Source organism: Brachyistius frenatus, unplaced genomic scaffold (assembly GCF_029030835.1).
Source record: "Brachyistius frenatus isolate BFR_SWC_R1_liver_20210118 unplaced genomic scaffold, ASM2903083v1 Contig_176, whole genome shotgun sequence".
Lineage (NCBI taxonomy): Eukaryota > Metazoa > Chordata > Actinopteri > Embiotocidae > Brachyistius > Brachyistius frenatus.
The window spans coordinates 288,679-314,532 of NW_027210775.1; the positions used below are offsets into that span (position 1 = coordinate 288,679).

The window sequence follows — 25,854 nt, forward strand, 5'->3', positions numbered from 1 at the left end:
AAATCTGCGTGTTTGTTCGTGACACTTCAGAGGTGAACACTTCGCTCCCTGTGGGACGCCGAAGAGCCTCCACTGTCATCTGATGCCAACCACAACAGATGTAAACACACACACACACACACACACACCTCTACACTCCAGATCACCGGCTGCCTCCACACCAGAAAACAGCAGCACACCGACACAGTAGCACACACACACATCTTTCATTCATAAGCCTGTCACGGAGACGGAGCAGGCGGCGGAGGTTGGCAGCGGCGGGCGGTGTTGTGTGTTGGCCCCCGGTCTGAAGGCCATGTGGGGCCCATAGGCGGTGGGACGGCAGCCCGTCTTCATGTCTGGATGTCTGTCACACAAACATCGGAACAAAACAGATAACCAACGCACACACCAAACCTCAACTCAAGGAGAACCCCGTTGCCATGGCGCCACAGTTCAGGTGTTTTTTGTTCTCTGGGTTTCAAAAGATGCAGCGACAGACGGGCAACTGAAACACACTGACAAAAGAGGGAAGCACCAGAGCAGAGACTAAATACAGCAGGGAGGGAAGGACAATGAAGGACAGGTGAAACTAATCAGGGGGGCGGGGCCAACAATCATACAAAGGTGCTGATGTCGATTAAGCGACAATTAAGCTAAAGTTACAGCTTCCTGCTGCTCCGTGCAACATGTCACAGTGCTACTCGACTTGACGCGAAACAGGAGCAGTCTCTAAAAATTTCTCGTACTGTTAAGCCGTTTTTTTAAGAAAACGTTCTATAAATTAAATTCCTGTCCATATTCTGAAGTTGTTGGAGATGGGTTTGTTCATACAACATTTTACACATACTAACGTTTTGTGAATTTCGAGAGAAGCCGACACAACGGAGTGAAACGAAGACCTAAACGTGTATTTCGATGTGTCAAAATGCAGAAAGTCTGAAAGTCAACATGTTATGGATGGAAAACATTGACAAGTGCATGCACAAACAGTTTTTGCCTAAAATGTCTCACCTTAAAGGACGATACTGCTTTAAAACATGCTCAGGTTTCATATTCATAGTTCGAATGATTGCTAATAAATGAGTATTAAAAGGTTTAACGGACCTCAAAATGGCATCGCAATTGTTTTAGTTTTGGTTTCTTTCATTGGATTTTCTTCATGTTAGAAAATACTGAGTCGCTGTTTTCAATGCACAAGCTAATGTGGAGCTAATTAACCGAACAGACTCATCAATACTTCCTTATAATAAAGGAGTTAGTGACTGTCGTTGAGTCCCCTCCTGCTGCACCGATGAATATTCATCTTTTTAAAGCTGAATAGGACATTAGAGTGCGAGGCCGCTCACATCGGGCAGGTGTTCGTCTGTGGCCTCGTCTCTAATCAGAACCAGAACTCCGCGGCTCCATCTGGACCCTCCGGCTCTCCAACGCGACAATCCATTTATCCTGCCGGAGAGCAGCACCCCTGGGTGACACGCTGACACCGAGCCATGACGGCGCTGCGACATATGGTGAGGGGATGAGTCATAGAGAGTCACAGTTCTGCATCTACTCAACACGTTTTTTTGTTGTTGTTGTTGTTTTTATTAAGGCAGCAGCAGACTCAAATAAGTCTGATCCAACTTCTACTAAAATGTTAATCTGAAAACAAAGATACAACAGAGGTACATCAGGGTATCGGTATTTTTTACTTTGGGTTCAACATCATTAGTCTTGGAATTATCTTCTAATTATGAGAAAATCACCTCATAATCAGGACTCATGACTGATAATCTCATGATTATGATGGTTAATGGTGAATAACTAATTCATCCCGTACTCGTTTTTATAAAGTGTTCCTGCCGACTGCAGCCGTTCTGTTTTCCGGTTGTCTTTACGCCCATCTTTCCCATTCTTGTGACCACGATATCTCGGGAACGCTCGGAGGAAATATCCTAAGATTTGGCACAAACGTTTATTTGCACTCCAGAACGAACTGATTCGAATTTGGTGGTCAAAGGTCACTGTGAGCTCACCAAACATGTTCGGCCATAACTCAAGAATTCATACACTAATTATGTTTCACATAAATGTCAAACAGGATAAAATGATGACTTTTTATAGTCTAAGTTTAAGGTCAAAGGTCACTGTGTGTAAATTATTCAGCACCATAACTGAGGGACACAAGAAGGATTTGGTCAGACACTGAATTGGTGTCAGTAATCTTGGGTGTCCACCAATCAGCAACCAACCGTGACGTCACCCGTCGGTTTGTGAGCTGCCGTTATGAAGCCTCCATTTCAGGTCTTGTCTGTCGCCATCTTGTTATTTTGGAGCCACAAGTGACCATATTTGGCCGAGTTGGGAACGAGCGAGGGGGAGATCTGACGGCATCACAGGCCTGTCAATCAAACAGACACACACCCCCACCCCCAAACATGCCGCTTTTTATGATTATTTTCAGTTGGACTGCCAGAAAACTCATCAGAAGGAGTAAATTTAGCTATTGACCCCATAATAACTTAAAAAATTATAGACTTCGTATTTCATGAGTGAAGTTTTATGGGAGTCTATTGCAGTCAGAGCCTTTTTGGGGTGGCCCTCTAGTGGCCCTCGGTGGTATTGCATTTTGAAACACTTCCACTTTGGCCTCACTTTTGGCACCCGTGAGCTACGTCCACTTTTATATACAAAATGTAAGTGAGATGCACATCACACAAAACAGGTCATGTGACCAAGTACAAATGCTGTGAAGTTATTTTTTGTAAAAAGATTTGCGGCGGTCGGATGGACAAAACGCCGAACGGTCACCCAGGAGACCAATGTTCGTGTTCGTGAGAATCCGACATGGACTTCTTAAAGGAAATCGTTAGCAAACCTCAACCATGCGGCTTTGTTTTCCAAAACGTAACCACGTACTTCTTCACGGCAAAGCGAGGTGCAGGTGTTGCACTGACACCAGGCAGCAGACTCTCCGGTCAGTAAAACCAACACAGAGTTGGGTGGATTTTCTTAAACCACACAAAGTTTAATGAAGTAAATCCGCCTTTTGTTTTTCTTCTCCTGGTACGGAGGTTTGGTGTGCAGATGTTTTTGCTTCCTTTTGATGGGAACCCCTGTGAGAAACAAAGCTCATATACATCCTCCGTCTCAGAGAATCGAGACAATAAAGAGAAGAACCCGATGAATAATAGAAACCAGAGCGGGATTTTGATGTTCGTGAGGAGTCGGCGGATTCTGCCGAGCTTTTATTAACACAGGAGACCGGTTGAGGATGCGGTGCCGGTTTGTTTATGTGTCTAAACGTTTTACCATCCGAGCAACACCAAACTGTCACGAGTGAGTAGAAAAGGAAATGCAAGTCAAAGGGAAAGAAAAACCAAGAGAGTAAACGAAGCTGTAGCGTTGGACGGACCGTCGGTGGAGTCTTTCGTTCGATCTCTGAGTGAAAGCTGCCGCGGTGAGATTCACTCCGACGGTGGTGAATTCAAAATGAGGCGACTTCTCCTGCCTTTGATGGCGCTCCGCTGCTGCTTCTATCGCTGCACTAAGTGACGGCAGAGCGACTGAAGTTTTGGAGAAAGAAAAACAAAAAAGCCTCTTCACCGCTCAAAAGGAAGCAGCGTGATCAGAGAGGATCGGATGAAAACCAGCCGTTGACATGGAAACGATCACAGGGGTTATTAGTCGTGTTTAGCCGGGTCAGTGATGCGGCTGTGGGAAGAGCAGACGTTCGATTACGGCACAGAACATAAAAAATTATAGATTCGATTTTTTTTTAAAAAGAACAATTTTAATTTCAATTAACGGTTGATCAAAAGGTTCTGCGACAGCTCCTGTTGCACGTGATGAGTTGGCAGCTCAGCGGAGCAGCAGGAAACCTTCACGAGGACGTTTTCCAAGTTGGATCACCACCAGCAGAGTTACACGGTTTTGTGGCCGCTGTCGACTTGACTTCAGCTGTTTGTTTGCTGATTCTCAGCGTTAACCGTTCACTTGCGTTTAGTTATTTTTCTTAGCGCCTCGTTAGCTGGTTGTCAGACTGTCGACGCCGACTTCAACTGTGACGTTTTGAGGCGTCTGAGGGGAGAAAAACGTTCGAACTGCGGCGCCGTGGCAACACATCCGCTCACAGCACCTTGAAAACGGACGAGTTCTCAGCTCATTTGCCACAAATCTACTTTTTTTTTTTTTTTTTTTACATCTGTCACAGCTCTGCGTCGCGTCGTGTGAATAGTCCAGAGCAAGTGAGTTTTCTAACGTGGTAACTATTGGTGCAGGACGAGGTTACAACCTCCCGGTCGGTGCACAGAACACGGGAGGGCTTTTAATTTGACACATACAGGAAGTCACCGCATTTGGCTGACCGGTGGTGTAACTTGATCTCTCGGAAAGGGACGCTCACATTGTGACGGACGTGAGGTCAGAAACTTCTTCAGATGGAAAGCAGTCTGTGATGTGGTACCTGGTTTGTTGACCTGCCTTCTTCCTTTTGGGAGCAGATGAGACGCTTCCAGTCGACACAGAGACCCGCAGGGCAAACAATTTGTAAAGCATCTTCCAACTCACGCAGATTCAAATCTTACCCGTTGATTTCAATGTCATCTAAAGCCGACTGAAAGCGCCGGCAGCTGGCTCTCTCTCTGTGGGAATCAAACACGGCGAGGTATCGACAGGAGATGTGTCAGAGCAACCACAGAGGAGACAAATAAGGAATCTTAGTTTATTCATGCAGGACTCTGCTGGAATTGAACCTTTCTAGAAACCCAGACTACATTAGAAAATAAAAAAAAAACGAGATCAGTGTCGTACGGGACCACGCTGACGAATCGGCCGCCACTGCAATGTTCCCTCGCCGCAGTTTATGAACGATCGCTGTCATCTCTCAGCCGCTGGGTTTCCTGTTAAGTCGTACCACGAGAAAAGATTCTCCCCACCGAGCTCCGTCTAATGAAAGTCAAAATTAAAACCGCTTCTCGAGGTCGCCGAAGGAAAAGAAATGATGCAATCACTCAGTGTCCAAACACAAGAATCACCTGAGTCTGAACAGGTCAATTTTTTTTAGAAGATTTAAACACAAAAAAGACATCCCACTGAAAAATGCCTGATACTTATGATTCCTCTGAACCACAGAGTTTATTTCAATCACCAAATGTGGATTAATCCACGACAGAAAAAAGTCCACAATAAATGAACCTGTTTGAGTAACTTCTGTCAAAAAATACTTTATGAAATAGATTTTAAGCCTCAAACTGATCTGTGTCTTGGGGCGTGTTGGGTTTGATTGACAGGCCTGGGGTGGGCGGGGCTTGCCTGTCAGATCCGCCCAAATATGGTCACTTCTGGTCCAAAACACCGAACTGGAGGCTTTAAAACATCCGTTCACGAACCAACGGTAGTTGGGTTGGTTGCCACTTTGGCCAGAGCCATTAAACAACCTCAAGGGAATACAAATGGCTATAAATAGACTTATAAAGTAACTGAAGATCACGTAAAAGAACTACAAATAATGCATAATGACCATTAAGGGAAACAAAGAGACATTTTATGGCCCCATTTTCTAATAATCCATCCTTGCCTGAACTTAACGTACTGGATGCACAAAGATTAGAAAAAAGCCTCCAAACTTGTCATTTATTGTCCGAAAATTAGCGTCACGTTTCAGCAGATGACTGAAGACTCGTCGTGTTTTCAGACGGAAGTGGAAAGTGTACGTGTAAAAATCAATAACCACATCTGAACTGTGACACACAATGACACACGACAGCCTTTCAAATGAAGGGTCAGAGGTCAAAGTGTATTAACAACATCACGGAAGAGGAGAGGAGATGTTTCCCTGGTCGTGGAAGGAGCTGAATTCAGACCGTTCATTCAGATCTGCCGGCCGGATGATCGGCGACGCCACTCCTGAAAGCTTCAATAAGCAGCGCGGCTCTTCTCCAGCGCCGTCGTCGCCGTCACAGCGTGTCGCTCACACCACAAAGCATGAAATTTATTATTGATCTGAGTGCCCCTTCGACACTGAAGGGTAACTTCAGCGGGGCAGTTGAAGAGCTGCAGCCAGCGAATCCACTCAAAACCGCTCGACTGAGGCGAACCGATAATAACGCAGCGCGACCACCAAAATTACGGCATGAAAGTGAGTCCCGGGCTGCGGCCGTTCTCTCCAACAGACGCTCTCATGTTGTATTCATCAGACGATTCGCTCGGATCAGCCGGCCGAGTGGATCTGGAGTTCATGGGATGGTTTTGGAGCTATCGCACGCACGCACACGCACACACACACACACACACACACACACACACACACACACACACACACACACACACACACACACACACACACACACACGTCAAGAAATACACACCACAATGACCGGGCAGAGAGGAAATCCCAGATTTTGTTTTGGAACAATTACATTTCAACTTCAAACATTTGATTGGATGTAATTGTGTGAGATAAGATGCATGTTGAAATGTCCCGTCGAGATCTGATCAAGTACGAGCGGCAGTACGAGGACCTCCAACGACCGAAAACCTGATTTCAATCTGGACGTTACCTCCTTCAAAGTCGACTCTTTGTGCAGCTGCGGCCACGCTGGGAACCCTTCCTGGAATCCGTCGGTCCTGTCAGCTCGTCCTCCTCCGTTCTGTCTCCGCAGTGTTTCCTTCACCCGGTTTCACCTCCTCGCTGCGATCCGTCCCACTTCGTCTCCAGCCGCGAAGCAGAATTGAGAGCAACGACAGATTACACACAGTATGTTAGAGTATATGGGATTACTGAAGTTGGTCTCAGTGGCTCTGATGTAATACAAATTGGGTCGGAGCTCATAGACCCAGTTGCGGCAGAGTTTCTTTTTCTTGTTGCAAACTGTTTAGAATTGAAGCTTCTGATGGATTATATATTTTGTGCCCACAAATCTTGAACAATTTCAGCCCCACAATTTCCACGGATTTAAAGCGTTTACTTAATCTATCAGGAAATAAAAGTCCTAAAATTAGGTTTGACATCTTCACCGGACGCCGAGTTCTTCTGAGTTCTTCTTCCTCCACTGAAACACAGAGGATCCGGTAACTGTGAGAATATTTCAGCCGAAATTCAGACATCAAAGTAAACTTCTTTTTTTTTTTTTTTAAAGAAGCAAGAACTGACACTTGAAAGCAAATAAAAGAGTTTATTCAGAGCTCGTATAATAAAGCAGTAAAACCCAAAGCAGAGTAGAGACGTCAGAAGTCAGAGGAAAGTTAAGATTTACATCACGGGTCAATAATTAGGTTATAATCACACATCCAGGTCCACCTTGATATATTTTATTTAAGAGTTAAATTTCTCCACAACATCGTGCCCTCAGAAATTCAAACAATGGACCAAAGTAAAAAGTGAAGTATTGACTCTTCGCATTTTACAGAAGCTCATTTTAATCACCAATCAGGAGCCTAAAAAACACAAAGTTTACTCAACTTTATTTCTGTTTAATTGAAAATTTGTTTGAAATAAAGTATTTCATTTCACTATATGTCGTCTTTCCTTCATCATGGAGCCTCCGGCCTTAAACGGGACCAAAAGACCCTCAAATCTGGTTTTATTTCACATCCAGCTCCTTTTTTTAGAAAGTATACTTCAGTTTCTCAGTTTGTAAAGTAATTAAAACACATGAAACCTCCACTGAAGTCGTGTTATTCCATCACAGAAGAACTGAAAAGCTGCGACCGACAGACAGAAGTAAAAACAATGCTGTTGTTTGTTTGATGGGTTTTTTCAGTCCATTTTTCATTTAAATGAAACTTTCATATTAATGTTAAATATCTTGTATGATTGATTACTTTGATTTTATTTTATATTTTCAGTTAATTTTTTTTACTAACTGAATGTTTTTGTAGTGAATAAAATCGTAGAAATGACTGAAAAAGGCCCATCATTGATTTTTAGAAACCAAATTAACATATTTAAATCTTTTTTTTTCTTTCTGCGTGATCAACAGATTTTGAGTTAACTATCATGGAAAACTGGGAAACTGGCTCATACTTCCATTTTAGGAGCTGCGGTCAGAGAATTTTTGCCCTTTTTGCTTCAAAAAATACGTATTTTCTATAAAAACTGTTGCTACGTGAGTTCTCGAGGAGAAGTCGGTTTCTGTGGCGTGAATCCACGTCTGCACACTAATGTTGACAACTTGGCTAATTTTAGGAATAATTTTACATTTTAAGGATTATCCTGGTTACATTTTTATTAATTTCAGTGTTGAACAGCCCGATGAGGGCGCCGAATTTAGGATCTGTCTGAAAATAAAAAGCTAAACTTACAGTGCACGATGTCGTATAACCTCATAATAACGAAGATAAAGGAACGCTAGCCGTCAGTTAAGACAAACAGCGGAGTAGGAACGAAGCTCGTGGTTGAGGCCGGTTAGGAAGTGGCGGCGGGGACCTTCTTCTTCACCAGCCTCCTCCCGACCTGTCTGGGGGCCGTGGCCGGGGGCGGGCCGGGGGCGGGGCCGGCGTTGGCCTTGTTAGCGCGTCCGGCCTTGACCTCGTCGATGAAAGTCTCTATGTTGGAGAACTTCTCGGTCAGGTCTCCCAGGTGAGCTTTGAGGGCGTTGAACTCCTTGTAGAGGTCGTCCAAGGCCTCGGACAGCGGCTGGATCCTGAACGGGAGGCAGGTGGAACAGCTTATTACCCAGAATGCACTCAAACAGCCTGATACAGACGCACTACTTGATGTTTAATGGACTGAATAACATGCTGACTTTTATCACCAACAGCAGCTCTGTGCAACAATATAAAACTCTACTTTAAAATCTGATTAATAACTCGTTCCACAATTGAAATATTTCAGAGTAAAACTGTGAAGTAGAGACAGAAAAGGAGAATTAAAGCAAATAAGGGAGAAACTGTCTCATAAACAATGTCGACTGCTGCTTATTTAGATTCTGGACCGGAGTGATGTCTCGTCCTCTGACTTCCTTCGTGCTCTCTAAAGAGCGGTTTCTATTTTTGCAGCCTCGTATGACGACATCGGCCGCAGACTGAACCCCACAAACTCCCGCCTGTGTTTTAAACCACATTCCTGTGGCGGCTCTCAACACTCAGACTGTTTCATTTCACTCATGAGAGAGAACAGACGTGTGGACTTCATCTGCGACGGGACGATTCCCCCCCCCCCACCCCATTAAAGGATCATTCCGCTTTATTTCAGCCTCCTTGGTGTCACGTGACTCATCTTGAAGGTCCCGTTAGTCCCTCTACGATCGGAGGCTTCATAACGTTCACAAACCAACGGGTGCCTACCTGGCGTAGTCCGGCAGGAGGGACTGGTGGTCGTTCTGCAGGAGTCCTCTCATCTGGTTCAGGATGTCGAACCTCCAGTTGTCCAGCACCTGAGTCAGGTTGGCGACGTTGCGCATGTTCACCTTCTCAGCTGGAGCAGAAGGTCACAACACACGTTCACGTTCAGATTACCGTCTTTGTACACATCTGATCAGTGAGCAGTCGGTCACAATGAGGGTCGTAATCCTCAGTCTCAGAGGTCAGAACTCGTATTTACTGAAAATTCAGGTCACAAATTGAGCGGCTGTTTTTTTTGTTTTTTGTTTTTTTGTTTTTTTTCAAATAATTGCATTTGCTTTTTGACAAAGAATGTCCTTAATTATCATTTTTTGCAGAAAATACTTCATCTTTATTCGTCACTGCATGTGGAGCCTGTTCAGTCATAACTCATGAAGCGTAAAGTTATCTGAAGGCACAAAGAAAACGGAATAAAATCTGACAGGTGACAAAGTTAAACTAGCAAAATACCACCCAGTGTTAAACGGTGTAATACACCCATTAGTCCACTAGAGGTCACCGTGTCAGTGTCATGTTTTTCCCTGAAAAGTATACATGACCTGTTTGCAGTCTTTATGCTAAGCTAAGCTAACAGTTTCCTGGTTTCAGTTGCCTATTTCATGTGTGAGGGTCGTGTTAACATCACTGAGCAAGAAAACAAAAATAAAGCTGTTTCTTTAAAGAACTGCTTCGTTCAAGTTGATGATAGAAGGTCCTTTGGTCGACTCAACAAAACAAAATCTTTTTTTTTTTTTGCTGAATTTGAAGATAAAACTGGTATTCGTTGCATCCAGGCGGATAGTTTGAGTGTATTCTGACTCTGAGCATGTTTCACCTTCTTCTTATTCTCAGCTTCGTATTAAAACACTGACAGGTGGGTTTTTTTTAAGCTCGGAGCAACGTGATCTTTGACCTCCGGCATCGACGTCACCATAACGAGCCCTGAACTCGACCTTTGACCCCAGAGAGGAAACAGTTAATCTGGGTGCTCACATCCATCCCGGTAGTTCCACTCGTCGGTGGTTGTCGACGTCTGGCGTCGCCTCTGGGCCAGCACGGTTACCACGGCGACGGCCAGCAACAGCAGCAGCACGCTCAGTTTGGAGGCCATGATCAGACCAGGACCTGCAGCAAGAGAGTTTCATTAAATTCTACATCATTTTATGTTTAAATTTAATCTTTTTAAGTCTTCATCTCTTGTTTCTCTTCTGTCTTTAACATGCTGTTAGTCTTTATGAAGCATTTTGATTAATTTAACTAAATTAAACATTAATTTCCGGCAGGCATTGAGGATATTTTTGACGACATGATATGATTTCAAATTTCGAAGTCATAGAGTGTCCCACAAACATGGTCCAGATATTTATCGCCGTCTTCTTTTATCGGTCAAACATGCAGACACCATTTTATTTTATGTCAACTCGTTGAATTACAGCTTGCTGTGTGAAAACTGATTGCTCTACCGTCTGATTGATTGATTGCGGTGGTTTGATGAAGAGCAGTTTGGTCGTAATGTTTCTGCATGTTTTGCATCTTCCTCAGACTCCAGTGACTCAGAAGCACGACACGTCATTATGTTTAGTTAATTGCATGATATTGAAATAATTAAATCCCACATTCAGGCTCAGTCTTTGCAGATTTCCTCCTTCTGAAGAACATGATGTCCTCTGACTTCTTTATTTCACTCTAGAAACGTTGTTCTGTTCAGTAAGACATGCTGGAGGGATTTCCCTCATCCTCGGCTCTGTGTTTTTAAAACTTGTATGGATTTGCTGCCGCCGTGGCTATCAAACCTAATAAAGCAGAGAGAAAGGAAATCTAACTTCTGTGCGCACAAACTTCTTCAAGTCTTCCAGGCGTGTCAGAGGGTGGAAGAAGCCCCGAGGCTACAAACTCTCAGCTCCTGCAGTCGGCTCATTTTAAGGAGCGAGTCGAAGCTCCGGTTGCAGAGCTGACGCTCAAAACTGAACCGACAGAGCGACTTGGAAAACTGTTGGTGAGCTGCAGAGACACGCCGAGTGGAAACCGCATCGGCAGCTGCGTGTCTGTCCCACACAGGCCTACAATTATACACAGAGGTGGAGGTAGACTACACAGCTGATCTTCTTAAACACCACATGTTTAAAAGAGGAGCTGACACACATTCTTCTTTATTTCCATTACTGTGTCTGCTGTGGGTTGAGGCTGACCTCAAGTCTTTAACAGTCGGAAGGAAAAACTCCAACAGAACCATCTTCCTCGATCCCAAACCTAACAAACCAGGTTTGCAGTACGAATTGCTGATTAAGGAAAATATCATTATGAATATTTAGATGTTTGTTTTCTTTCTTTGAACAAATCCCATGAAAAGACTAAATCTAGTAAGTATTGTCTGCTCTACAAAGTCCAGTCCAGCATCCTTGGAAATACTGTGTTTGTATATCGCATGATGATTCTTACTTAGTTTGATAGCCATAATGCTAACAGCACCTATTTTTTTTTATTAACTATAACCCAAGTTTTTCTCCAACCATAACCACAACTTAATGTGACATGAACACAACCTTTCTTTGTGATTTGTTGGAAATAATAACTAAATATAGAATATAATTTCAACACAGCATGTTCCAAGATCTACGCGGGCGGGACAGCTGGAGGATTTTGGTGCCAAACTCATCTTTAAATTATGAATGAAACATTTCCTCCCCAAACCATTAAAACACACTTAAACACCTATAACGCAGGTGTACACACACAAAAACACACACCTAAAGTCGAGTTTCTGGCCTCCCTCTCCGCTGCAGGTTTTTCTCCTAATGAACATTTTGAGCGACCAAAAATCTCATCAGCTCTACCGCGGCTCGATCTGGCAAGCATGAAATAAGTTTTGGCCTCGCAGTGGAGGGGAAGGCACATGGAAGAATTACTGAATTCCCCTGAGTTTTTCAATATTTAAATGTGCAGATGCCCGATTTAGATTCATGCTCAACGTTAATAAAAGAGGCTCATTCAATTTGATGTCGAGCAGGAATTTACCCTCGTAGTGCTTCGACACAGCGTGAATAAATCATTTTCTCTTACAAAGCGGTGAACAATTCAAAGATTTGTTCTTTGACTTTATCAATCTCAAAATAAAGTAATTCTGACAACGAGTAGAGCCTGAAAAATAAAGACAAGAAGTAATGTGCTGTGATTTAACACAGCGCGCATGTGACTCACCAAACAAATCACTGATCGATATGTGATCACATACCTGCTGATGATGAGTTGTTCTGCAGCTCCTCTTCAGTAAAGCTTCAACAGACGTCTGACAGGCGTACAAGAGGTGCAGACAGAGAGAGAGAAAACACACACACCCCTGCTGCACACAAGCATGAATTCACATGCATACACACACATGCAAACTTACACTCTCACTTTTTAAACACACACAGCATCCGGCCTCTCCCCCGTCATTATGGCGGCCCAGTGGTCAGCGCAGTCGGGTTTGGGTTGGAGGCGACGCTCCAGCACCTTGGCTGGTTTCTTCTGTTTTGACCACTGTGTGTGTGCATTTGTGTGTGTGTGTGTGTGTGTGTGTGTGTGTGTGTGTGTGTGTGGGTCTTGAATCCTTCAAATATGAGATCATTGCTAGATATTACCAGTCTGTGCTTGTGCTCTGCTGTGCAAGAAAGAAAGAAAGAAAGAAAGAGGCCCAACAGAAGTCCCTGGTCCAAAGCTTCTATTTTACTGGCAGGTCAGTCAAACAGAAAACACTCAAAATATTCAGAAACAGAGGCAAACCAACCGCTAAGAGAAGAAATTGAGGATAAAGAGACAAATACACTCAAAATGCCAAAAAGAAAGAAAGATGGAAGGCAAAGAAAATACATGCAAAATGAACATAAATAGATGCAAAACTCATGCAACTGCGACAAGGTGAGACTCAAAATGACAAACAAAATGATCAGAAATGAACACGATGATGCACAATCAATGCACACAACCAAAAGGACTGCAAACATACACACACTAGGACCACAAAGTAACTCAGAACAACTACATATAGATAGAAACCAACCACAAAGAGAGACAAACAACTGTAGAGAGACAGAAAAGAAGCAAAAAGAGATGCAAACTAAAGAAAACGAGATGTAAAATGAAACGAAATACATGCAAAACAACAGCAGAGATGGACCTGACAACAAGACGGATTCAAAATGAGCACAAACAGAGACTAAACAACTGCACAGGGACACAAACAAACCTCAAAGATTCATTATTTATTCAAAGAAAGAAAGAGACGTGTTAGTTTTGGCCGGTATCCGTCGCTGTCGATCAATAAAATAAAGTTTTTAGAAAAGAAAAATCTAAGGTAGCTTGTTCTCTGAGCTGATTGGCTGTAACACACGTCCGTCAGAAGGCCCGCTTCCGGTCTACTGTGTTGCTAGGCAACAGCTCCTACGCGTTCCGTCCGTCCACTACACAGAAGCGAGCTAAATGTCTCATTTAAGAGTCTGGGAAGAATACGCGAAGGTCCCGGTAGTTTGTCTTTGAATAAATCTGCTGGGTTGAAGCCATGACAGCTATAAAAGACGGAGAGTACACGGCTACGATCTACAAACTGGTGAGAATACTGTTGTTTGGTGGCGGTTAGCTGCTAAACTAGCAGCGATAATAGCCTGAAGCCCGAAACTCCATTAAAAAAAAAGATCATTTTAGTATTTCTTACTTATTGAAAAAAACTCAGGCGACATAACGCGGTCGTGAAATTGCGGTGGGCTGCTCGTGAATTCGGCGAACACTTCGGCTTAACTTTCCGTTATTTTACTTGCAGAAGTTGTCTGTGCTAAATGATGAAATAGGTCGTGAATTAGCGGGTTAATAAACAACACGTGTTGTTAGTAAACAACACGTGTTGTTAGTAAACAACAGTTCATAAAGTGTGAAACCATCACAGCTGATTCTCCGGTGTTTCAGATTAAAGACGGACAGTATTTGGACGCGATTCACATCCTGAACGGACAACTTCAGAAACACACCAAGGTGAGCTCCACGAAACCTGCTGGCTCTGTTTACACAAACAAGGCTTGTTATTGTTGTTGTTATTGTTGGAGATGCAGTTATTACTTTAATCAAACAGTTTAACCAAACAGAAAATGAATTGTCAGATAATAACCACGATAATATGTCATTTACTTGTTCCAGTTTCTCAGAGGAATTTAATGTTTTCTGTTTATTGCAAAGATTTATGACTTTGGACATCAGGACATTATAATGGAGGATTAAAGCTAAATGAAGGGAAACAAATAAGAGGAGGAAGACTTTATGCCATGAAGTGAAATGATGTTCTGTTTTATTACATGTAGCTCTAAAGTAACATTTTACCAGATGGTCCACACAAGATGTTTTGTAGTTGTAGTCCTTTCTAAAGATACTCCAGTAGTTTGATTTATTCTCAAAAGTTCAATATCAATCTTTAAATGTCGACTTTCCTCTCAACATTTTAACTTTATTCTCAATATTTCAATTTTAATCTCGATATTTTGACTTCAATCTCGCCGGTTCGACTTTATTCTCGAAACAGCGGTTCAACTTTATTTATTTTTTATTGATGTTTTTTAAATGATTTTGAAGCATTTTATAGACCAAATATTTAAGCGATTATCTGAGAAACGGATGTAACGGCGGTTTAACGGGAATGAAGTGACTTACTCCTTGATGTTTGAGCCAAATAAGAAAAAAACAAAAAACACTTCATCCTTTTTCAATCATTTACATTTATACATTGATTTATGATTAGTTTCACATTTCATACTGTGACAATTGCAGACGTCCTGATTTACTTCGATTCATTCTTCCTTTGTCTCTGTCACAGAGGGTGTTAGAAGTGTGTTATAGGTGTTTCATCAGTGTGTCTCTCCTCTGTGTCTCAGTCCCGGGCGGCTCTGTCTCTGCTGGGTTACTGCTACTATCACATCCAGGACTTCGGCAACGCCGCCGAGTGCTACGAGCAGCTCAGCCAGCTGCACCCGGAGGTGGAGGAGTACAAGGTGTACTACGCCCAGTCCCTCTACAAATCTGGGGCTTATCCAGAGGCCACCAAGGCCTCGTTTGTACTGGACAACACCAGCAGCCGTGGCAAGGTACACACACACACACACACAGGTGCACACAGACACAGGTACACACACACACACACACACACACACACACACACACACACACACACACACACACACACACACACACACACACACACACACACACACACACACACACACAGGTACACACACACACACACACACAGGTGCACACAGACACAGGTACACACACACACACACACACACACACACACACACACACACACACACACACACACACACACACAGACACAGGTACACACACACATCACCGGGCTCAGACAAAATGTGAAACAGTTCAATTCTCTGTTTTTTTAATGAGACCTGAAAGTGTTTCGGTCTCAGGTGTTTCATCAATGCTTCAAATCTGCAATCTAAGAAGAACTCCATCTTTATTTAGACTTAAATTTTTACTCTCCGTCTCCACCATCTGTTCCAACACTTTTCCTTCACCGGGAGCGTTTGTTCAACAGAAAGTCTTCTCACAAATGCATATTGGGGCCCATAAACGAGATGAAGCTCGACAGCAGGGAACAAACTTTTATCAGCAGAGCGTCGAAGTAACGCTGCTTTTAAAATGGAATCTAACTTAATCCTGTCGGCGATGTAGAAGAATTATGACACTTCTGCAGAAACTTTATGAATGAAAAATTAGTTTTTGGTGACAGTTTGGATCAGAGATTGCAGCTGATTTTTGGTGTTTTGATGTTTTACCCTTTCTCTCTCTCCTGGGCACAGATGGTGAAGCTACAAGCTTGTATCAAATATTGTGAGGAAGACTACTCCGCCGCCAAGGTGAGTCATTATTATTAGCAGACAAACATCTGGTTCGTGTTCTGCTGAGACTGACTCCGCCTGTCGGTGTGTTTTCTGAAGTCCCTGTTGGAGCAGCTGCCCCAGGACGACCCGGACTACGTCTACAACATGGGATGTCTGCTGTACCAGGATGGCAAGTACGAGGAGGCCTGCAAGAGGTTCATGTCGGCCATGCAGGTGCTGGGATACGTTCCAGGTGATCAAGCGAGGACACGCGTGATTCTCAGTGAATCGCTGTCTGTGTACTGAAAGATGTTCAGTTATTAAAATCACCCAATCCTCCGAACAGGAAGTGACATGCAGCTTTTTTAAATGCAGTGGGGGGTCTGACACTGACCTGTGTTGTATGGAGGACACAGCCACACCCTCCAAGCCTGTCTCTCTATAGAAAAAAAACAGGAAGTGGCCTCGCTGCCATAGCTGTGCTTGGAGCCAGCCCCTAGTGGCCCTCAGTGGTATTGTACTTTAAAACAATGGCTTCAGTTTTCAGACCCAGAGACTACGAACATTCTTATACAGTTTTTGCTTTGGGTTAAAAAAAAAAAAAAAACTGTCTACTACACTTAAAGTTCTTCTTTATTTCTCTCTCTTTGCGTCAGCGTTGTCCTACAACATCGCTCTGACCTACTACAGCCTGAAGAACTACGCTCAGGCCCTCAAATACATCGGCGAGATCATCGAACGAGGAATCAGAGAACATCCAGGTATCGTCACGTCTCGTGGATCTGTTATCTCGACTGCAAATAATTGAACAGACTGACTCAGCTCTGGTTTCACCTTTATTTTGGTCGTCTTTTTGACCCGTGTGTGTGTTTTGTTTTTCTTCCTGCCAGAGCTGAGCGTCGGGATGACGACCGAAGGCATCGACGTCCACAGCGTGGGAAACACGCTGGTGCTTCATCAGACAGCCCTGATCGAAGCCTTCAACCTCAAAGCAGCCATCGAGTACCAGCTGAAGAACCGTAAGAACCTCAGTCAGTCGGGGGCCTCCGAGTTTATACGCCTTATACGCATGAATTAAAGTGAGACTCATGCATCAACAGAAAGTTAATCATTTTAAAAACGAGCATATAAATGTTAGAAATCAGTCAAATAGGAACAAAATAAACCCTTATTTTGCCAAGACCTTTGTTAAATTAGACTCCTGTTACTTTGACCCAGTGGGATGAGGAAGGTCTGACACTTTCAAAGTTCCTTTTGAATGTTTTAAAAGTTGAACAAACCCAGAAAACCCATTTAAAAACACCAACAGTAGAGATAATATCAGCAAAGAGTTTCCATAAAAACGTGTTCACTGCTCCTCCAGTCTGAGATCACCTGCAGCTACTCGACTAATCCAAGCATCACAACAGCATCAGTCAACTCTGAGTTCAGTCCAGAACCGGGTCAGTGCAGCAGAGACAAAAAAACAAAGACAGAAACGAATCGAAGGAGATGAAAATCACCTGGAAAAAAAAGATGTAAATCTTCCTTTTATCTTCAAACATCCTCCCTCCTGTGTCTCCTCTCTGACACATTATCAAACCAAAGCTGTCAAGAGTCGTGATCAGAGGACGACGAAGCAGGAAACAGGATGTGAGAATCCACATCAGACGGGTCGGCTCCATCAGGAGGACGAGGAGCTACATCACCTGCTGACGGAGGGAGGAGGCGCTTGAGGACAGAACTGAACTCAGGCTGCAGAGAGGAGCGGGAATATGGAGCTACAACAGCAGTTCATCAGGGCCTGATAATTAAGAGACTTAACTCAATAACCTTTTCACTTATTCTCCTCATAAATATCTCATTATTCTCTGTTTTTCAGCTTCCTGTTAAAGTAGCGCGGGAAGTTTTAGGAATTATGCAGATTTTACTCAAAATGTCTCCAAACCACTGCGTAGATGATAAAAAAATAAAACAGTAACTAGTCAAGTAAAATCCAAATAATATCCCATTTAAAATAAACTTCTAATACATTTTATTATCATATAAAAAAAAATGCAAATTTAGCTTTTGTCAGTTGTGTTTAATGTAATGTAGTTTTAGTACAAAGTCTGCAGAGGCTAAAATGTTTTTATACGAGGATGTAATTGATGCACGATTTAAAATGTTTTAAAAGAAAACTGCTTTATAATGTCTGAGGAGGGGAAATAACTCGACACCTTTCTACAGGATAACTTTTAAATGTTTTCTTTACAATCAAGCTGTGAAGACTCTGATCTGTTTGATTTGTGCTGGTTTTGTAAAATTCATCACACGAAGAGAAATCTGCTGCAAAAAATGCTCTGAAATGAACTTCGTCTCTCCTCTTGTGGTTTCATGTTGATTCCTGCAGTGAAAGGAGCTCAGGAGGCGTTGACGGACATGCCCCCGAGATCAGAGGAGGTAACCATCGCTGCTCAGCCACGCCCACTGCACTCAGTGTGTGTGTGTGTACACACTTATATTACATACATCTGTTTACACAAAAATACAACAGACCCCAGACACACTTCCTGACATAAATGAGTCATTTTAAGGGTGAAAATTGAAATGTCTTTGCATGAAAAAAAACAATATATAAGGAAATATGTGCGGCTGGTCCTCACAACTGTAAAGGGCAACCTGAAGGTTAAGACTAGGTTTCAGGGTTAAAGTTCAAGTTGGGTTCGGGTCAGGAGTAATTTAGGAACTTAGTTAGGACGGTGAAGGTCAATGTAAGGGGATAGCATGATGTCAGGGAATTTCCTCACAAAGACAGTTGTTCATATGTTGTCAGAGAGTCCAGAAAAATACCTGTAATCAAGGGACAAGAGCACAAAAATATTATTGGATGGCAAAAATGTGTGTGTGTGTGTGTGTGTGTGTGTGTGTGTGTGTGTGTGTGTGTGTGTGTGTGTGTGTGTGTGTGTGTGTGTGTGTGTGTGTGTGTGTGTGTGTGTGTGTGTGTGTGTGTGTGTGTGTGTGTGTGCGGTACGGTGTGATTTTAGGGTTAGGGTAGGGAACTAGGCACTGCATTATGTCAATGAATGTCCTCACAAAGATAGCTGTACAAGCGTGTGTGTGTGTGTGTGTGTGTGTTGTGTGTGTGTGTGTGTGTGTGTGTGTGTATTCTTTCCGCTGTGCGTAATCACCCTGTAATAATGTGCCTGGACTCGCCTCTCCAGCAGCCCGGAGATAACAGAGATGAATAGAATATGAGTCGTAGGTGTGAAGGCTCACACGGAGGTGATGGCGAGAGTTTCATCTTCCTCACTAAACTTAAAGTACAAGCTGCAGCTCCCTCCTCTTCGCTGCCTCTCCGTTGTTCTCTCTTACAAGAGGTGAGCAGCTAGTGCCCTCTAGTGGAAGCTAACACTTAGTGCATTCTGTCATCGGTGAGAAAAGTCAGTTTGAGAGTCAAATCTTTTTTTCTGTAATATTATTACTATAAAGAAACCCAGAAATTAATTGATTTCTAATTAAAAGGAAGGAAGAGCAAAGAAGCCCCTCCAGCAAAGAGCAGCTCAGGACAATCCAATCTATCACCCAAAATAAAGGTGGACAGACAAAATATTTCAAAATAAAAGTCTGAAATCCCTTTAAGGTGCATTGAAGTTGCACTTTGAATGTACTTTTTCTTGTTTTTCATCACACATCAGATCAAACAGCGTAAACTTCATCTGTGTTGTCTTATTTACAGTATTTTACAGAGGCGGGTGTCACATAATTTATAAACTGTGTGTGTGTGTGTGTGTGTGTGTGTGTGTGTTGTGTTGTTGCAGGAGCTGGACCCGGTGACGCTGCACAACCAGGCCCTGGTGAACATGGACACGAAGCCGTCGGAGGGCTTTGAGAAGCTGGCCTTCCTCCTGCAGCAGCCCTCCTTCCCCCCCGTCACCTTCGGGAACCTGCTGCTGCTCTACTGCAAACACGAGGTACGTAGGAGGACGAGTCGCAGCGACTCTGAGCTTTCACTGCAGGCTGGACATAAAATCCGGAGGTTTCTCTTTCTCTGTATGTCATACGTCTTTATTTTCATGGTGTAAGTACATTTCATGTGTTCCCAGATCCACTTTTACTAGTTTAATGTTGAATAATCTGGGTGCAAAGTGAGGCCCATACACAAACAATTCACATCCTCACATCGTACTGTACAGCAGTGAAGGTGCAGGCAGTGTTTGGAAAGGGATTTGGACTCGTGTGGTTTGAGTCCCGGTGGTGCCGGTCTTTCATTAAAATGGCATTAATGTCTCTGCTGGGTTCTCCGCAGTACTTCGACCTGGCAGCTGACGTCCTGGCAGAAAACGCACATCTTACCTACAAGTTCCTCTCGCCGGTCAGTTCCTCTGCAATCACACAGGAGCTGGAACAACACAGACATGATTTTTTTTTTATTTTAAAATCTGTAAGTATATTCATCATGAAAGTTCTTTTTTTTTTCTGGTTTCCAGTACATGTACGAGTTCCTTGACGCCTTGTTGACCTGCCAGACGGCTCCAGAGGAGGTCAGTGGAGTGTTCATCATTTAAACTAGAATTACCGACTGGTGGTTGTTTTCAAGTTGTAGTTTACATGCAGTTCATGTACATGAATACATTTATGCAGAGATTTCTTCAAGGCGTTCCTGAGATATCACGGTGCAATAGTGGGAGGCGGATGTGAACTCATAGTGACCTTTGACCTTTTCCCCGCAAATTCTAATCACTTCATCGTTGGTACCAAGTGAATGTTTTGGCCAAATTTGAAGAAATTCCCTCAAATTGTTCTTGAGATATCGTGCTTTATGAACATAAATAAAACGGTCTTTCCTGCGTGACCTTTTCACTTCAGTCTGATCTCGTCTGTATTCAACGTCGATCGTCTTCGTCCTTAAACGTTCACCGTCGTGCTTCGTTTTCTCTTTCAGGCGTTCAGGAAGTTCGAAGAGATGAACGGCAAATTGATGGAGCAGCTACGCAAGCTGGCGAAGCAGGTGGTTCACCTCACTGCTGCTGTTTTTAAATACATCTGCACCGTCTCACCAGACACACTAACATGATCGGCTGCAGCGTCACTCTGCCAGATGTGCAGTTAAGAAGAGTGTAAAAAAACCACGTTTTACGCCTGTATGTTTATAATTATCGTGTTATAATAAAGATGATGTCATCTCTCAGGTTCAGGAGGCTCGGCTCGCTCGAGACGATGAAGCTCAGAAGAGATCGCTGCACGACTACGACCTGATGCAGGAGAAGTGAGGACACACACACACACACACAGGTTTTCATCACTTCAGGGGACATTACATTTGACTTACAGTCTTTATCATATATTTAGACGTCTGAGGTGGAAAAACAGGATGTTTATTGACCCGACCAAAAAGAGACGTGAATGTGAAGGTTTCCGCTCGATTCAGTTCATATCGTCCTCCAGTTTTTTATATTTCCAGATAAGGAGAGGCAGCTGCTTCATCCTGGAGACTCCGTTGACCTTCACACGGCAGATCGTCTCCGTCTGTAGCCACAACAGATCTTCTCCTATAGGAACACACGAGTCCAGGAGGGACACAGTGACCTCATGAGACTCACATGTTAGAGAATCTTTAGTTTTTCTGTCTCCAGAAGGGAGTCAAGTCCAAAGATTTTAACCAAACGCATCAAATCAGACATTTTTATGCAAAGAAAAATTGCCCCTTTACAACAGCCCAAAATACACTTGAGCACTTAAATACTTAATAGAATATTTTTTTTCCTAATTATTAGCATATATTTTCACTCAAAGGCATCAATCCAGTTCAAGACATTTTTATATACTGCTAAATGGCCCAGGCCAGTATAAGAGGAAGTATTTTCACACTTAATAAAGAGCATATTTTTAACAAGTGATGATAAGAAACATGTTTTTGAAAGCTAGAAAACAAACCTCCGATCAGGCGACTCATTACTTACTATACATGTACTAATGCTTATTGTTAAATTATGATCCTGTAATAAGAGAACGTGAACTTTTTGAACCTAAAACTGTAGAAATTGGTGAAAATTAGAATTGAGCTGTTACAGATGAATCTGTCAGTGTGTGTGATGGTCCGGCCTCCAACCAGGTACATCGTGGTCCTCATGGCCCAGGCCAAGATCTACTGGAACCGGGAGAACTTCCAGATGGTGGAGAAGATCTTCCGCAAGTCGGTGGAGGTCTGCAACGAGGACGACACCTGGAAGCTGAATGTAGCTCACGTGCTCTTCATGCAGAACAAGTACAAGGAGGCCATCAGCTTCTACGAGCCCATCGTCAAGAAGCACTACGACAACGTGAGTGCAGAAAGGAGGGGGGCGGGGGGGGCGGGGCTTCTCAGCAAGGTGGGTCCAGACCTAGAGTGCTGTTCACCCGTCAGCACCAGTCTGAGGTCGGTTTGCCTTTCTGTCCAGGTGGAGCAGTGTAACATTCAGGAGTGTCCCTGCAAGTGCAAACCTTCGGTAAAAAACAAACAAACCCCAAACAGCTGATTTTATTCTTCTGCATTGTCTCCAAGTCTGCGCATGACCTCTGACCTCTGTTTCCGTGTGGGACTCTTTTTTTTTGTTTGTTTGTTTGTTTGCAGTGGTGTTTTTTGATATTTGTGGCAACTTTTGTCCAATTTCAGATCATTGATTCATGATTAACTCACCTGGGGTGTCACGATTTCTTTACTAAAAAAAAAGGCACAAAACATTAGAAGTAGCGCCGACACATGTTGTGGTCGTCATTAATCATGACTTATTTACAAGACTGACAACCAAAAAACTGATTCCAAAAAATAAAAAAAACTGTAAACTATTTTTAAAAAAAAAAAAAAAAAATTGGCTAAATTCTATAGTGGAAATCACTGCTTGGGCTCAGGAACACTTAAAAAAAACAACTGTTCTTTGCCGCATCCACAAATGCAGGTTAAAACTCTTATCTTCAGTCTGAATATTACCAGTTGTGTGAATTTACATTGCTTTTTGTTCTAAAACTCACCTGCAGGGATCCTGCAGGTAACCTGGGTTAGTTTCAAAGGTTTTAAAGGTGCTGACTAAGAATTTTGTTGGATAGCGTTGGACAAGCTACTGATGACTAAACGTTCCTGTTTTTCTGTAGATCCTGAACGTGAGCGCCGTGGTCCTGGCCAACCTGTGTGTGTCCTACATCATGACCAGCCAGAACGAGGAGGTGACCCACAAACGGCGCTGAGGAGCGGGGTGTTAGCATCGTGTTAGCAGCATGTTAGCATCAGTAGCAGCAATTTGTTCTCTATGCCAGGAGAAGGACTTTAAAATAGAAAGCTGTTACTGCAGACAGTAAAACACTGTTGATCATTACTCTGTGTAAAGAGTAGTTCTGTTAAACTTTTTCTGTTCGTGAATGTCGTGTCTGTCTCGACGTTAGTTGACGTTCCTCCGGCTCGCGTGACTTTGTTTCGTGTCGTCCCGCTTCGACAGGCTGAAGAGTTGATGAGGAAGATCGAGAAGGAAGAAGAGCAGATCTCCTACGACGACCCGGACAAGAAGGTGTTCCACCTCTGCATCGTCAACCTGGTCATCGGGTGAGTGACAGGGGGGCGGAGTCTTAACAGCTGAGGAACCTTATTATTTTACATTTATTATTGTTTGTTTGTCTTTTTTTTAAATTTTAGTCAGATTTGGGCTTATGTTGTGATTTTTGTCTCCTTTTGTGAAATTTTTTGGACTTGACATGTTTTGCGCGTTTACATGTGTTGTTGTCTTTGACCCCCTCCACCCCACCCCACCCCACCCCCCTCCTCCACACTCCCCTCCTTTGAATACAACATGGTACATCCCACTGGGTTATTTCTGATAAAGGATTTCCAGGAAGTTTAGAGTCACTGGACTGATGAAAAGTGAAGTTATTATGTTGATTAACGGTCCAGTGATCAGTCCTGTTGGAGGCAGCTGATGATTAAAATGAAATATCTGTGAAACTGACTGTTCTTTCAGGACGCTGTACTGCGCCAAGGGGAACTACGACTTCGGCATCTCTCGCGTCATCAAGAGTCTGGAGCCGTACAACAAGAAGGTCTGATTTTTATACGTCTAAGCAGCTCCAACACACAAACCTCCGATCTTCTTTCTTTGATTTGGACTCCATTGCAGAATTTCAACAAAAGATTTTATGCAAGAATCCAGATGATTCTGCTCCTCACTGTGTTTTTATGAAAAACTTTTCACATTTAAAAACAAAAACAAAAAACAAACACAGCCCGAGTTATCCATCAGTTTTCCACCAAAAAAATATCCACCTGAGCCCCCCAGGACTCCGCTTGTGAGGCCCGAGCTGCTTTGATCCGGTCCGGTCGGAACAGCTGAGTCCACTAAAGCTCCCAGCTGAGAACACAAGCCGTCATCCCGGAGTGTTTCCCCTCCCGTCCTCACAAACAATCTCACATCGCATTCACAGTGAAAGCAGAGAGCGACTCAGGAATGTGAAGCCTGGCGAGACTCTCGCCTTCTCACATCCCTGAACTGCCGGCTCCGGTTCCTTCGGACCAAACACACGATTTATCCTGCGTAGTTAAACCGGGTCTGTGAGCTGTGAGAGTCAGAACCACAAACAGACCGACTGGAGGTTCAGATTTATAGAGATTACTATTAAAGACTATTAAAAATGTCTCATCGCATGTGAGTGATAAGTGTATTTCTGTGTGTGTGTGTGTGTGTGTGTGTGTGTGTGTGTGTGTGTGTGTGTGTGTGTGTGTGTGTGTGTGTGTGTGTGTGTGTGTGTGTGTGTAGCTGGGGACGGACACGTGGTTCTACGCCAAGCGCTGCTTCTTGTCCCTGCTGGAGAACATGTCCAAACACATGGTCATGCTGAGGGACGCCGTGGTGCAGGAGTGTGTTCAGTTCCTGGAGCACTGCGAGGGTGAGCAGCCGTCACACACACACACACACACACACACACACACACACACACACACACACACACACACACACCACACACACTCACTTTTTATCGGAGCACAACAGGATTTTGCTCAGTTTTGTTGTGATTGTTTTGATCCAAAATGTTTGATTTTGCAGCAGCTTCTGTCAAAAGTCATTTGTGGAGTTTGAAATTAATTTTTTTTTGCGGTAAAATTGCAGGAATTAATAAAAAACAAACAAAGCTTATTTTTTATTATTTTTTTACCTGCAGGTGTCTAAAAATAACACAGCATGTCAACACTGAACATAAACAGGTTGCTGGGAAAACAGAGCCCACGTTTTCTGTTTTCTTTTTTCGGTCCCTTCGTTAACCTCGTCCTGTTTGCGATGTCTCTGCCCGTCTCCTCTCTGCAGTCTACGGCCGGGAGGTTCCGGCCATCATCGAGCAGCCGCTGGAGGAGACGCGCATCCACATCGGCATGAACACCGTCACCTACGAGGCCCGCCTGCTCAAGGCCCTGTTCTACGAGGTGATTGGCTGGAACAAGTGACATCACACAGGTGTTTTATCAGTTCCTTTGAACGTAAAGACAATCGGCTCTCACTGATCAGGACTGGAAATCTTCCAGACCTTCTTCCACTTCCTGTCGTCCTCTGGCAGCTTCTCCGTCTTTCTCTCTCTGAGTTGAGCTGCAGCAGATTTTTTTGGCGCTCAGACATAATCCTGATCTGCTCCAACAAATTTACATAATCACACTGTTGAAGGAGCCGCCGACCTCAGATCCCTTCTTCAACTCTCACAACATGCCAACAGAGATGATCAAAATTTATTTTCATAA

General features: G+C 43.5%; 2 protein-coding genes across 2 annotated transcripts; one reads left to right on the forward strand and one right to left on the reverse strand.

Moving 5' to 3' along the window:
• Positions 1-7,122: 7,122 nt before the first annotated feature.
• On the reverse strand, positions 7,123-12,559 carry LOC138632157 (uncharacterized). Its single transcript, XM_069717496.1, has 4 exons — positions 12,518-12,559; positions 10,279-10,410; positions 9,250-9,379; positions 7,123-8,606 (listed from the first exon to the last, which is right to left on the reverse strand). The coding sequence occupies exons 2-4, from the start codon at positions 10,394-10,396 to the stop codon at positions 8,369-8,371; spliced, it is 486 nt and encodes a 161-aa protein (XP_069573597.1). The 5' UTR covers positions 10,397-10,410; positions 12,518-12,559; the 3' UTR covers positions 7,123-8,368.
• A 1,143-nt stretch (positions 12,560-13,702) lies between these two features.
• ift70 (intraflagellar transport 70) lies at positions 13,703-25,800 on the forward strand. The gene is made up of 19 exons (XM_069717498.1): positions 13,703-13,870; positions 14,224-14,289; positions 15,180-15,389; positions 16,125-16,181; positions 16,263-16,398; positions 16,802-16,906; positions 17,036-17,164; positions 18,517-18,566; positions 19,925-20,077; positions 20,413-20,478; positions 20,594-20,647; positions 21,049-21,114; positions 21,296-21,372; positions 22,219-22,426; positions 23,235-23,306; positions 23,576-23,679; positions 24,092-24,170; positions 24,884-25,013; positions 25,430-25,800. Exons 1-19 carry the CDS (start codon positions 13,823-13,825, stop codon positions 25,564-25,566), a joined length of 1,947 nt encoding a protein of 648 aa, XP_069573599.1. The 5' UTR covers positions 13,703-13,822; the 3' UTR covers positions 25,567-25,800.
• The last annotated feature ends 54 nt before the right edge of the window (positions 25,801-25,854 follow it).

Bases quoted from the DNA above. Each gene is read 5' to 3' on its own strand.
- ift70 (XM_069717498.1), top strand. From the start codon at position 13,823: ATGACAGCTATAAAAGACGGAGAGTACACGGCTACGATCTACAAACTG. The intron at 23,307-23,575 runs GTGACCCACAAA...CCGCTTCGACAG, and splicing joins TGACCAGCCAGAACGAGGAG to GCTGAAGAGTTGATGAGGAA. The intron at 24,171-24,883 runs GTCTGATTTTTA...GTGTGTGTGTAG, and splicing joins TGGAGCCGTACAACAAGAAG to CTGGGGACGGACACGTGGTT.
- LOC138632157 (XM_069717496.1), bottom strand. From the start codon at position 10,396: ATGGCCTCCAAACTGAGCGTGCTGCTGCTGTTGCTGGCCGTCGCCGTG. The intron at 9,380-10,278 runs GTGAGCACCCAG...CTTCTGCTCCAG, and splicing joins GTGGAACTACCGGGATGGAT to CTGAGAAGGTGAACATGCGC. The intron at 8,607-9,249 runs GTAGGCACCCGT...CCTCCCGTTCAG, and splicing joins CTCCTGCCGGACTACGCCAG to GATCCAGCCGCTGTCCGAGG.